Source organism: Triticum urartu, chromosome 1A, assembly GCF_056163025.1.
Source record: "Triticum urartu cultivar PI428250 chromosome 1A, HENAU_Tu73, whole genome shotgun sequence".
Taxonomy (NCBI): Eukaryota; Viridiplantae; Streptophyta; class Magnoliopsida; order Poales; family Poaceae; genus Triticum; species Triticum urartu.
In genome coordinates, this window is record NC_141873.1 from 462396965 (window position 1) to 462411913 (window position 14949).

Consider the following 14949-nt stretch of genomic DNA (forward strand, 5'->3'; position numbering starts at 1 on the left):
CTTGGAGTTGCTCTAACCAAGTCTCAGTCGAGTGGAATTTGTTAGAATACAACTTGTATTAGGATTATGACTCCTACTTGGTTTGTAATAAGGCTTGGAGTTGCCCTTTCCATCTCCTTCACCGACACCATCTCCGATATTAGCCCCTACATCCCCGTAACCCTAGACCTCGCCCCTCACAACTACTACCATTGGCGTCACCTTTTCGACGTCCACCTTGGGCGATGCAATCTCCGCTCTCACGTTGACGACGATTCTCTTCCTCAACTTCATGATCCGCAATGGGTCAAGGATGATCTCGCCATTATTCAATGGATCTACATGCGAGTCTCCACAGAGATCTTAAATCTCGTCCACTGTGACCGTGCCTCTATCGCTGATCTATGGGCGGCCCTTCGTTAGCTCTTCCAGGACAACGTCGACGCTTGCGCCAACAATCTCCACACCGAGCTTCGGAATACAGTGCAAGGTGATTCACCAGTCGGCGTCTACTGCCAACGCCTCAAGGCATCGAGGATGAACTCCGCGAACTTGGTGATCCAATCGATGATCGCCGGCTCATCAACGTCCTCCTCATCGGCCTCAATGAGCGTTCGAGAAGCAGGCCTCCTTCATCCCTATGATGTGTCTGCGTCCCTCCTTCGCCGAGGTTCGCTCGATGCTCCAATGGGCCAATCGTGCCCTAACTACGAAGGACTCCCGTCCTCAGGTCTTCACTGCTTCTCCTCGCCCGCCTGTGTTGACGCCGCCACCGCCACCTCCACCAACAACATCTCCTCAACCATCTGGCTGGCGTCCAAGTCCCAACTACCGGGGCAAAACCCTAGGCCGCCGCAGTTCCGCACGGCGCCCACTCCTGCTCCACCCCCGGCTCCACCAACTGCACCACCATCGCCCCCGGCTTCATCAACTGCACCACCACCACCGCCCGGATGGCGCCCATCTCTTGATCCATGGACAGGGCTAGTCCAAGCGTGGCCTATGCCTTGGTCCGCCCCTACGCCATATGGTGCCCCACCTGCCTATACCGGTGGCTGGCAGCCCGGTGCTCGCCCTCACACCGGCGCGCCCGTCCTCGCGCCTCGAGAGCCGACGGATGCGTACCACGCTGCTCCCTCCTACGTGTCACCAATCTACAACACCAGTCCTTATGCATCCTATGGCGCTCCATCGCCCCCGTACATGCAACAGTACAATGATGGTGTCTCTCTCTTTACGCCGATGTCGGCCCTATTGCCGACGCCACCACACCTGCAAGCTCCCATGACTACACCGGCCTCTACTTCGACTCCGAGCTGGGACCAAGCTGCTTTTCTACAAGCCATGAACAACTTTGCTGCACAAGGGAACTCAAGTACGGATTTGATTTTCTATTCTGGTGCTTCTCGTCATATGTCTACATCAAGTAATTTGCTTTCTTCTTGCACACCTTCATCTTTTCCCTCTATTACTCTCGGTGATGGATCTTCTATTCCTATTTACTGTGTCGGTCAGGCTCAAATCCAATCCCCAATTAAGCCTTTGCTTCTTCGTGATGTTCTTGTAGCTCCTGCTCTTATTAAAAATCTGATTTCTGTTCGCCAAATCACCACTGATAATCATGTTTCCGTTGAGTTTGACCCCTTTGGTTCGTCTGTGAAGGACTACCCGACCAAAGCCGAGATCGCTCGATTCAATAGCTCCAGTGATTTATATTCTCTCCATGGTGCTCCGGTCGCTGCTCCTCCAACATCTATGATGGCCTCTGTTGATCTGTGGCACCAACGTCTCGGCCATCCCAATAAAAATGTCTTATCCACACTTCTTAGTGAATTTTCAATACCTTGCAATGGAGACTCTCATAATTCTTCTATGTGTCAGTCATATCAATTGGGCAAACATGTTCACCTTCCCTTTAGTTCCTCTCAGTCCTCTAGTACTTTTCCTTTTGAAATACTTCATTGTGATCTCTGGACATCACCCATAGAAAGTGTATCTGGTTTTAAGTATTATCTCGTGATTCTTGATGATTTTACTCATTATGTTTGGACTTTTCCTTTACGCAACAAATCTGACGTTCATAATATATTCCTTAACTTTCAGTGCTATGTCTCGGTCCACTTTTTCCTCCCTATAAAATTCATCCAATGTGATAATGGTCGTGAATTTGACAACTTTAAAAATCGAAATTTCTTTCTACAATATGGAATTCTCTTGCGCTTCTCCTGTCCTTATACCTCCCCTCAAAATGGCAAAGCCGAGCGTTCTCTTCGTACTCTTAATGACATCATTCGCACTCTGCTTGTTCAATCTTCTATGCCTCTAAAGTTCTGGGCTGAGGCCCTCCACACGGCCACATATTTACTCAATATTCGTCCATCCAAAGTTAACCCACAAACTACTCCTTACTTCTCTTTATTTCTCTCTCATCCAAATTACTCCGGTGTTCGTGTCTTCGGCTGTCTTTGTTTCCCAAACTTCTACTCCACTTCTCCTAACAAACTTTCCCCGCGCTCTACCCCGTGTGTCCATCTAGGTTTTTCTGATGAGCACAAGGGTTATTGTTGTCTAGATCTTGTTAGTGGCCGTGTTCATGTGTCTCGTCATGTAACACTCGCTGAAAACATTTTTCCCTTTTCCGAGTGTCAACAATTAGATCCCAACTCACCCACGCCGTCCACTGGTCCCTCTCGTCGCAATCATCTTCCCTTCTTTCACCCGCCGACCTATCCAGCGAAACTAGCCGAATCCTCTACCGCGGTAGGGGATCCTGCCGCAACCACTTCTGTCATCACCTCTATTCCGGCAGAGGAAAACCCATTACACTCTGTCGCGGCGGACATCATGCCACTGCAGTCTTCACTGCCATCTCCCACGTCCACTTCCTCCGCTGCGCCGGACGCGTCCACCACATCTTCCCCCACCCCTCCTGCTCATGCTATTCTCGTTCCAGCTCCGACTAACGATCATACCATGTGCACACGTGCCAAGTACGGGTTTCGTTTACCTGCAAAAGATCGTCTCAATCTTCATGCATCTCTATCTCCTTCCTCTCTACCCAAATCTTACAAATCAACTCTCCTAGATCCTAATTGGGCCGCAGCTATGAAAGATGAACATGGTGCCCTTCTACAGAATAACATGTGGTAGTTAGTTCCTCGTCCTTCCAATACAAATATCGTTTCGGGCAAATGGGTTTTTTGCCATAAATTTAATTCCGGTGGGAGTCTTGCACATTATAAGGCTCGATGGGTATGTCGTGGTTACTCTCAGCAACACGACATCGATTATGATGAGACTTTCTCTCCAGTTGTCAAGCCCGGCACTATTTGCACTGTCCTTAGCATCGTCGTCTCTTCTTCCTGGACAAGTCATCAATTAGATGTCAAAAATGTTTTTCTTCATAGCTCTCTTCAAGAAACTGTCTATTGTCAACAACCTCTTGGCTTCGAACATTCCTCCTATCCTAATCATGTTTATCTTCTTCAAAAAATCTCTTTATGGTCTTAAACAAGCACCATGTGTCTGGTTTCAACGCTTTTCTACTTATGCTCAAACCATCGGCTTTACCCCTTCCCGTTCTGACACTTCACTCTTCACCTTTCATCACACCAACAACACTGCTTACCTTCTTTTATATGTTGATGATATTATCCTCACAGCTTCCCCACAACAATTTTTAGATCATATTATCTCTCTTCTTCATCACGAATTCTCTATGACAGATTTAGGTCTTCTTCACCACTTCTTAGGTATTGCTGTTATCCATGACTCATCTGGTCTTTTCTTGTCTCAACGTCAGTACACTCTGGATCTTCTTTCTCGTACTGGTATGCTTGATTGTCAAACTTCCCGTACCCCTGTTGATACAGGTTCCGAACTTTCTGCCGACGGTGATCCTTTCTCTGATCCTTCTCTTTATCGTAGTCTTACCGGTGCACTTCAGTATCTCACTCTCACTCGTCCTGAAATTTCTTTTGCTGTCCAACAAGCTTGTTTACACATGCATGATCCTCGTATTCCACACTACAATCATGTCAAATGTATTCTTCGGTATCTCAAAGGCACACTAGACTCTTCATATCAACAAATCCTCTCACACCTCCTTGACAGCTTACTCTGATGCAGACTGGGCTGGTTGTCTAGATACTCGTAGGTCCACATCCGGATTTTGTGTTTTTCTTGGTAACAATTTGGTTTCCTGGTCTTCAAAAAGGCAGGTTACGGTCTCCCGCTCGTCTGCTGAAGCTGAGTACCGCGTTGTGGCTCATGCGGTTGTTGATACGGTTTGGTTGCGCTAGTTGCTGTCAGAGCTGCATTGTACCATTGTTTACTGTGATAATATTTCAGCTGTCTACATGTCAGGGAATCTGGTTCAACACCGTCGCACCAAGGATGCATATTGAGATCGACATTCATTTTGTTCGAGAGAAGGTGGCTCTCGGTCAAGTTCGCGTTCTCGACGTGCCTACTTCTACTCAGTTTGCTGATATCTTTACTAAAGGCCTGGCGACTACTCCGTTTTAAGACATTCGTTTCAGTGTCAATGTCGTCAAGCCTACCGTTGACACTGCCGGGGATGTTAGAATACAATTTGTATTAGGATTATGACTTCTACTCGGTTTGTAATAAGGCTAGGTCAGATGCGGCTTAGCTCTTATATATACTTCTTGTACCAGCATAATATTGCATCAATAATTATTCAATACAATTCTACAAAATTTAGCAAGACTGATTTTATAAAGATCGAATAGGTTTATTGTCAGTGCAATACACTTTCCTCGACGTATCTTGCTAGTAGTGAAGCCTTGGCCCATTTGCTCTCGGCAATCATGCATGCATGCAGGTCCTTGTCCTCCTTGCCTCAGCCTCATTCGTGATGCACATTCCCTCGATCTGTTCTCGCGATCTTCTCCGATAAGAGCCAAGGCAACATTGAGTTTTCCTTTTCAATGGCTGTTGGATTCAGCATAGGCCCAGTGTTTCACATGGAAATACGCAACTTGCATCGGAAGATATTTTGATCAGCATCGATCGGCATGGTCTCCATGCGTAAGCTAGCACGCGTGGCAACGTAGGATGGGGACACATGTGCACCCACAGCACAAGGGCCAAAACTATCCGTCCAAATCCCCTCCGTTGTCCTGTCGGTGGTCACTTCAATGCTGTTCGTCGTTTCCTCTCGGGTTTCATATCCAATTTTGGTACAGAATTCTGGAAGATTAACCCTGTTGAATAATATAAACATGTTTTGTACAGATTATTTCCAATAATCCATAAAAGGTACTCTTAACATGGTTATCATCTCCACTTGGTTTTGGCGTCCTTATGGCTCACGAACACAAGCGCTCATGACTTCAAATTTATTCACTATGTTTTTTCTCATACACGCACATACAATTTTTTCGAGAAAACTTTCAATCTATTCATCATTAATCATAACAACACAACGAACACCAAAAATAATAAAAACTACATCCAGAGCCGTAGATCACCTAGCGACGACTACAAGCACTGAAACAAGCTGAACGCGTGCCGCCGTCATCACTCCTCCTTCGTCGGAGCTCGGCAAAACTTGTTATAGTAGACAGTTGGTGATCGTTGTCCTAAGGCCTCATAGGGCCAGCGCACAAGAACAACAATTACCGCTGATGAAGAGAAGCGTAGATCGAAAGGATCCGACCTAAAGACACACTGACGAAGACGAACAAAGACCTGATCCGAGTGGATCCATCGAAGACAATTACTGACCAAATCTTGCGAGGACCACCGGAGACACACCTCCACACGTCATCCGACGATGCTAGAGCATCACCGGAACAGTGGCTAGGCGGGAAGAAACTTATTCCATCTTCTGGGAGCCGCCGCCGACTCGTCTTCATGATTAGAACAAAATCCTAGCAATACTCAAAGAAACAAATAAAAATGAACCCTCCAGTCAGCAAGGGCCGGGATCCACCGCGCCCCCATAGTCCTAAGGTCACACAAGACGAGGCAGATCGGTGGCGCCTCCGACGAAAGGCAGAAACCCTAACCGCTTGTTCGCTTGGAGGAGAGGTGAAGAGGCAGAAAATAATGACATACATGCATATACACTTAACCCTGTGCATTCGGCTTATTTAATCTACATAGTTCGGTTTTATACGGTTTTCGATTTGTATGATTTTAATACTTCAATAAATATGATATGAAATTAAGATATAGTTCAGGTTGGTATAAACCAAATTATTTTGGTATGGTTTCGGTATGTACCATGATAACCAAAGTTGAAGTGAATTTGAAAATGACATAATAATAATTTACTATTTATGACTCAAACACGTACTTCTTATACAACCAACATATGTAACTATATATAAGTATATATGCACCCACGGATTCATGCCATAGCAATTTTTAAGAGAAAAGTAACTACGCTACAATAAAAATGAACGTGGTTAGAAGGGAATCATGCCATGATGGGTATGATCGTGATTAGCAGGGATTCATGCCATGATGGGTATGCCAATGCAAGGCACGCCACTAGTAAGCCTCCCACTAGTAGTGTGTCGGTGCAGTCTCATGCCATAATATATAGCTCAATAATTGGCTCAAACTTCTCTATACATCTAGCTTCATCAATTTTTACCTTCTCTTCTTCCTCCCATTCACTTATTTTTTCTTCCTCGTGTCTTATTCCTTCACTTCTTTCTTCGCTCCCTTCTCCTCCTCCCTCTTTCCGTTTAATTCTTCCTCCTCTCCCTTCCCTCTCCCTTCTCTTGTTCCTTCGCTTCTTCCTCCTCCCTCTAGCCGACGGGTATCGTATGTGGCCGAAAACAGAGCCACCGAAGCGTAGAGATAAGGTAGCAGCTCCACGAACGAGCCTGAGCCGGCCGAGAGCGTCGTAATTAGCCTTCCTCGTTGCCGCCATGGCCGAGTTCCTCGTCGCTCCCGTCGTCTCGATCGTGAGGTCTCTACCATTGCCTATGTACCCTGTGTCTGGTTAATCATCGCGCTACAGCAGCGCGTCCGTCAAATCCTGTGACAAATCATACACCACCGGTGGAAGCGCCCTCCCCCCACCCCCCCCCCCCCCCAAAAAAAAAAAAAACTGGCGAGCCCACTTGTGCTCCTTTGTGTCTCCAAATGACCTTTTGTGCAGAGAACCTCATACACACCAAGAAATCCAAAATGGTACTTCTTCATATGTGATGGCCGTGAAACGAAGGTATAACAGTCCAATATAATTACCAGTTGCCCATGCCACAGTTATCAACATGTCAACTATGTAGTTACTCAGCTATCATGTGATATTTAACAACATAAGACAACTATAGTTACCAATAGCTCTTGCTACATTTGTCGACCGTGTTAGGTCACAATTACTAACATAGTAGAGATGTGGTTACATTGGTGTTTGTGGCGATGTCCAAATTTAGAATCAATGATTATCCATGAGTAGTCTGACAACCAATGTAATGTTTGTCGATCACAATATGTGAACAGTACTGGCAACTCTTATAGTACCAGGCGATAACTTTCGACCTTAGAAATTATGAAAACATGTGGGGAAAAAAGTCCAGTTCTAATGCTCAATAACTTTCGTGTGAACAAGTTGGTAATATACGCACTGCAACCTTGTAACTTTGAAAAAAGGTCAAAACAATCTGCATCGAATCTAGTTTCAAAGATCTTGTCACGATGAATTGAATGATAAAAAAGAAGTATGAATCGGACCAATGGCTTGATCTACAAAACATTTGATTTGGTGAAATGTTTGTTGACATCAACTTTTGTCATCTAGTGAATATGCATGTGCATCTGAGAAGGGGTGTGGGATTAATTTGGTTTTTCTACCTAAAATAAAACGTCTTATGATGACTTGTGATTTGACATACAGGATAGTTGTTTTACAGATCATACGCACAAACGATTGTTTCACATCCAACAATATTAGCATTGGGCATGGGATTTTGTTATGAACACAATACAGACGCAGGCACTCATATATACGCATATACACGTCCTATCTCTATGGGCATCTTTAATAGACCGAGTCGACACATCGTCTTAAGATTGATGGAGTCGCTATAAACGTCTTCGTAATCGACAGGTACGTCTCCTCCCACTAAACGCACATGACTGAAAGACCTAAAATAAATTCAGAAAAATGCAATCATTAATGCCAAGTCTAGGATTTGAATCCTGGTTGGTTGGTTCCACCAAGGAACCTAAACATCTCACCATCTGAGCTATGCTCGGTTCATGGGCATGGGGTTATGACATGTGGATGATTTTGGTATACTTATCTGGGTCTATCTAGGACAGATCTAGATGTGCCCTTATTATTGCACATCTAAATGACTCAATCAAACTAGAAAGAAAAATAAAAAAAAGCAAAAGAAAATGCTTGCACGGATCTTAGCGTAAAATTTAGTGACATAGAATTTAGATGTGCAATATTCAGAACACATCTAGATGTGTTTTAGCAAAACTGTACCTAAAACATGTGTGTAGAATCTATTCCAAGATCTGAATTATTGTATGACACGTGGGGCGGTTTTTGTGGAGTTTGTACATCAAACCATCACTTGTGCTAAGCTTGGCTTGTCACTTTGTCGTGCATCAAACGGGCCCGGCTCTTCTCGTTACAAATAGCCCTCAAGCTTCCTTCAAACCCGCCCACCAGTAGCACATAGTGTGTTTGCCATGGTGGACCTATCGAACTTTCTAGAAGCCAATGCAGCAATGTCGTTTCCGGCCATGGAAGTCGCTCGGAGTCCTCACCTCCCATGCGTTCCCGTGGACGCGAACGCGACAGACAGCAACAGTGCCACCGACGTCCTCGACCTCTGGCGGCAGCAAAAACAAATCCCGGCACCCTTCGTCTGGCCCCACGCGGACGCACGGCCGTCGTCGATGTTGGAGCTGGACGTGCCTGTGGTCGACATAGGCGCAGCTCTGCACAGCGCCGCCGGGATGGGCCGTGCCGCGGCGCAGGTCGCCGAGGCGTGCGCGAGCCACGGCTTCTTCCAGGTGGCCGGGCACGGCGTGGACCTCGCGCTGGCCCGCGCCGCGCTCGACGGCGCGGCGGACTTCTTCCGCCTGCCGCTCGCCACCAAGCAGCGCGTCCGCCGCTCCCCGGGGACCGGGGAAGGGTACGCCTCCGCCCACGCCGACCGCTTCGCCGCCAAGCTTCCCTGGAAGGAGACTCTCTCCTTCAGCCACAACCACGACGATGTCGGCGCCCGCGGCAACAGCCACGTCGTCGTGGACTACTTCACCTCCGCCCTAGGCGACGACTTCAAGCACCTAGGGTTAGTAAACTGACTTGTTTTTTCTGCTTCTGCATTCTGATTTTGGCACACACACACACACCCTAAATTACGTACGCATGGTCGCAGGGAGGTGTACCAGGAGTACTGCGAGGCGATGGAGGAGGCGTCGCTGGCGATAATGGAGGTGCTGGGGGTGAGCCTGGGGCTGGGGAGAGGGTACTACAGGGACTACTTCGCCGACGGCAGCTCCATCATGAGGTGCAACAACTACCCGCGGTGCCCGGAGCCGGACCGGACGCTGGGCACGGGGCCGCACTGCGACCCGTCGGCGCTCACCATCCTGCTGCAGGACGGCGACGTGGACGGGCTCCAGGTGCTCGTCGACGGCGCATGGCGCTTCGTGCGGCCCAAGACCGGCGAGCTCGTGGTAAACATCGGCGACACCTTCATGGTACGTACTCTTCCCGGCCTGCCGGTCATGGTATGAGATAGCTAGTATGATGTCTTCTCTTTGCGGTATAGGATGTCTACAGGAACGTACGTACGTACGTACTGTCGCTTTGCTTAATTTCTTCTAGACTATAATTCCACTATTCCAGAGAACCGTTGCTCTACGGCTTCACCTACCTAGTGTCGTGTCGTGTCGTCACCAGCGTAATAGTGTTTTGCTCTCGCCGCACTCCACAGTGTGCAACACGACACAATTGCCTCTAAATTAAGCAACTGGGAGTGACTGCGAGAGGATTTACACCCCCGGCACATGGCAACATGAATTGTTATGAGAGGACGAGAACGACAGGTCGGCCGGAGGAGAACGATGGGAAGAAATCAAACGTTTTTGCTAACACAAGCGCATGTTTATCTATATATAAAGATTGAAGCAAATGGCCTTTCAACTGCATCGTGTGTCTCTACTATGTTCTTGTGTTGGATTGTATATTTCGACTAGCAGTAGAAAGAAGAAAGAAAGAAATTGAAGTACAAGGATGCGAGAACGACGATTCATGAGATAATAGCTACTTCCTTCGTCGCATAATATAAGGACGTTTTTGACACTTCACTAGTGTCAAAAACACTCTTACATTATGATCATGGAACGGAGGGAGTAGTATTCTTAAGTTACACATTACTTGAAATTAGTCGTCATGGTGAAATTGGTAGATATGCTGCTCCCAAGAAGCAGTGCTCTCAAGCATCTTGGTTTGAATATGAGCGGCGGCATTCTCATAAAAGAATACGCTAGATTAAAAATCATTACAGACTTTAGAATCTTGAAGTGGGAAAAAGATGCGGTAGAATCGAGCACAAGAAGAAGAAAACAGAACACCTACATGAAGGCTCACATGGAAGCATAGAGGTTTCGCCCGTAGCAATTACATGTGTACGTAGGTTCCGTCTAAGTCTCAGTCGGACAACTTCCCCTTTATTTTAGCAAGTGTAAGTTGCACTTTTTCACTTGATTACGCTTTTCATAGAGAAGCGCAAGGTATACTTTTTTTCTGGTAAACTGAAATGGCACTTTTCGAAGTCGACATGAAGTCGAAAAATCTCAGGCGGCTGGGCTTTAGCAAAGCCACTGCTTTGTTACTGGGAAATACTCTTTCTGTAAACTAATATAAAAATATTTATTAGATTACTAAAGTAGTGATCTAACCGTTTTTATATTAGTTTACGGAGGGAGTAGGATTAGGCATTCATGCACCTCTTGACTCGTCTATACATAGACGCGCATGTGTATGTGATGCGCGCGTGGTTACTCGTCTCTTTCCAAGCGAGCTTTTGAACCGCCAGGAGCGAGTGACCGGAAAAGGATACGCGGTTCTTTCTCTTCTGGCCGTTTTGGACGCTTGCCTATCTTGGCAGGCGGGCAGGCGGGCCGTGGTGACCGGCGGGGCCTGTCCCCCGCAGCGGTGGGTGACGCCAAAGGAGTTAATTTGTGTGCCGTGACGAGTGCCCGTCCGTGGCGGTAGCTCCTGCCTATCTATGCTTGTGCGCGCGGCAGCGGAGCGCACAGCACTCGACCGACGACTCCTCCGCGCGTCTCGTCATGCCCGCGCCGTGCACCTCGACGTCCTCGCTTCTTTTCTCTTTAAAACGTGTCGAGTTGGCATCCCGGCGGCGAGCAGCCCGCGTGTCGAGCTCTCCGCTTCTTCCGAGGTTTTCTTTTGCTAGGCCTAGCAGACGAGCACGGACTCACTTGCATTGGTTGTTGTATATATGGCTTTGCAGGCGCTGTCGAACGGGCGGTACAAGAGCTGCCTCCACCGCGCGGTGGTGCACCGGGAGAAGGAGCGCCGGTCGCTAGCCTACTTCCTCTCGCCGCGGGAGGACCGGGTGGTGCGCCCGCCGCCGTCGCCGGCGCCGGCGCCGCGGCTCTACCCGGACTTCACCTGGGCGGAGCTCATGCGCTTCACGCAGCGCCACTACCGCGCCGACTCTCGCACGCTCGACGCCTTCGCGCGCTGGCTTGACCCGCCGAGCTTCTCCGCCGCGCCCTTGCCGAACGGCCCGGCCCAGGCCCAAGGGACTGTCTAGTGTGTGTGATTGATGATTATCTATCTCTGCTGTTGCGAACCAATCTCTGCTTGAGATGGTTAGGTGGACAGTGGTATCCCTAACTATCAGGGTTCAAATTCTGGTGCTCGCATTTATTCTGGATTTATTTCAGGAATTCCGACGATACGCTTTCAGTGGAAGAAGGCGTTCTCGTCGACTACGAGGCGCCGTTTATATGAGCGCTTGCGTTTGTACTGTGTTAAAAAAAATCTATCTATGCTATTGTGAGCTAGTAACTACGGTACTGACTAATTAGTATTTATATTTGTTGCGCCTATGCAGACGCTAATCTGGTACATGTAAGAGCATCTTCAATAGCCACACTATATAAGTGTCGCGCTGAAATATTGGTGTTTTTTGCACGCGCTATTGCTCCGGTCGCTCCAGTGAAAGCGTAAAAATCGCGCGCGCGACATATCTATTTAGCGCGCGGGCCGAAACCTATCGTGCGCCGCTTATTTGCTGCGCCCGCTCCCGCGCGCTGGACTCTCGAGCACTCGCTCGCAACTTCACCTGCCCCATCTGTAACACCCTCGATGCGGCTATATCTCCCACGTGTCGGAGCACGACTTAAAGGCATAACCGCATTGAAGGCAATGTCGCAAGAGGGGTAATCATCACACATCACATGTACTTAAGAAAGAGATACAGGGTTAGCTTACAATCGCCACTTCACACAATACATGAATATAACAATACAATCATCCAGATACAATCAAGGTCCGACTACGGAACCAAAATAAAGAAGACTACCCCTAGTGCTACAGATCCCCAATCGCCCCAACTGGGCTCCACTACTGATCAACTGGAAATGGAACAACATAACGAACACGATCTTCATCGAGCTCCTCCTTGAGCTCGGTTGCATCACCTGCACGGTATCATCGGCATCTGCAAACTGGTTTGGAAGTAATCTGTGAGTCACGGGGACTCAGCAATCTCACACCCTCGCGATCAAGACTATTTAAGTTTATGGGTAGGGAAAAGGTATGAGGTGGAGCTGCAGCAAGCACTAGCTTATATGGTGGCTAACATACGCAAAAGAGAGCGAGAAGAGAAGGCAAGGCACGGTCGAGAAACTATGATCAAGAAGTGATCCTAGAACAACCTACATCAAGCATAACTCCAACACCGTGTCCACTTCCCGGACTCCGCCGGAAAGAGACCATCACGGCTACACATGCAGTTGATGCATTTTAATTAAGTTAAGTGTCAATTTTTCTACAACCGGACATTAACAAATCCCATCTGCCCATAACCGCGGGCACGGCTTTCGAAAGTTCATAACCCTGCAGGGGTGTCCCAACTTAGCCCATCACAAGCTCTCACGGTCAACGAAGGATATTCCTTCTCCTAGGACGATCCGATCACACTCGGAATCCCGGTTACAAGACATCTCGACAATGGTAAAACAAGAACAGCAAAGCCGCCCGATGCGCCGACATCCTGATAGGAGCTGCACATATCTCGTTCTCAGGGCAACACCGGATTGTCCTGACTTCCGGTAGGCCAGCCCAGACTTGCCCCTGGTGGCCACCGGCGGTCAACAGGTTCGGACCAACACTTAGACAAGCACTGGCCCGGGGGATTAAATAAAGATGACCCTTGAGTCTGCAGAACCCAAGGGAAGGTGGTAGGTTGTTAGTGCAAATGGTAAAACCAAGGTTGGGCCTTGCTGGAGGAGTTTTATTCAAGGCGAACTGTCAAGGGGTTCCCATTATACCCAACCGTGTAAGGAACGCAAAATCAAGGAACATAACACCGGTATGACGGAAACTAGGGCGGCAAGAGTGGAACAAAACACCAGGCATAAGGCCGAGCCTTCCACCCTTTACCAAGTATATAGATGCATTAATTAAATAAGAGATATTGTGATATCCCAACAAATATGCATGTTCCGACAAGGAACAAACTCTAATCTTCACCTGCAACTAACAACGCTATAAGAGGGGCTGAGCAAAGCGGTAACATAGCCAAACAACGGTTTGCTAGGACAAGGTGGGTTAGAGGATTGGCTTAGCAATATGGGAGGCATGATAAAGCAAGTGGTAGGTATCGCAGCAAAGGCATAGCAAAAGAGTGAGCAACTAGCAAGCAAAGATAGAAGTGATTTTGAGGGTATGGTCATCTTGCCTGAGATCCCGCAAGGAAGAAGAACGAGTCCATGAAGAAGACAAACGGACGTAGTCGAATGGATCCTCACAAACGCGACGTTATCGGGACCAACCCGAAGAAGCAACACGGGAAAGAAGCACACAACATAGTAAACAACCATCACATAATCATGGCATGATGCACAACCAAGTATGATGCATGCCCGGTTTAAGGATACATGGCATGGCAAAGTGCACAAGCAAAACTACAAGTTAAGTGGAGCTCAATATGCAACGAGTTGCATATTGACGAAACACCACATCAATTATTTAGTTCTCTCTCGTTTAGGTACCCAACAATATTAATTGTTGATTAACATGGCAAGAGGTGAGGCATAAGTAAACTAGCTATCTAGTCAAGTTTAAATGAGGTCGGAACAACAAGCAAACAAGTTCGGAAACTCCTCATGTGCAATATTTTAGGTTTGGTACTGTTCTTCCCTAAACATAATTTTAGAGTAGTTAAACATGCAAAGTAAGGTCACCAAGTTAAACTAGGCATTTTTCTACCCCATTTACATATAAAGTTCATTAGAAACCGAGCTACGGTTAAATAGTTATGAATTAAAACATTTTAACAAGTTATTTAAGCAAATTTAAACAAACAGCAGTTTAAACATTTTAAACATGGGTCAAAGTGACATATTATGAAACTAGACACAATTTTAAGCATTTTTCATATATAAAGTTTTTACATGTGATGCTTAGTTATTAAGTTATTATATGCATGAACTATGAGGGGTTTTCTATAAAACAGGTCTCTCTGGAGAAATAACTAAATTCGTAGAGCCTAAAAAAATAGACTCTGGGCTGAAATCTGGTGGAACGGGCTGCTCACATAGGGCCTGCAGGGGCGCGCGGAGCTGGGCCTCGCGGGCGAAGGGAGCTGGGCCTGCACCTTGGTGCTGGGCCGGCCTCGCTGGAGGAAGCTCTGGGCCGGGGCGAGGCAAGAGGAGGCCCACGCACGGTCGTTGCGGCATCGTGCTCGGTCAACGCGAGGCGCA

General features: G+C 47.5%; 1 protein-coding gene across 1 annotated transcript; it reads left to right on the forward strand.

The window, feature by feature from the left end:
* Positions 1-8617: 8617 nt before the first annotated feature.
* On the forward strand, positions 8618-12137 carry LOC125518907 (gibberellin 20 oxidase 2). Its single transcript, XM_048683802.2, has 3 exons — positions 8618-9275; positions 9363-9687; positions 11466-12137. Exons 1-3 carry the CDS (start codon positions 8668-8670, stop codon positions 11769-11771), a joined length of 1239 nt encoding a protein of 412 aa, XP_048539759.1. The 5' UTR covers positions 8618-8667; the 3' UTR covers positions 11772-12137.
* The last annotated feature ends 2812 nt before the right edge of the window (positions 12138-14949 follow it).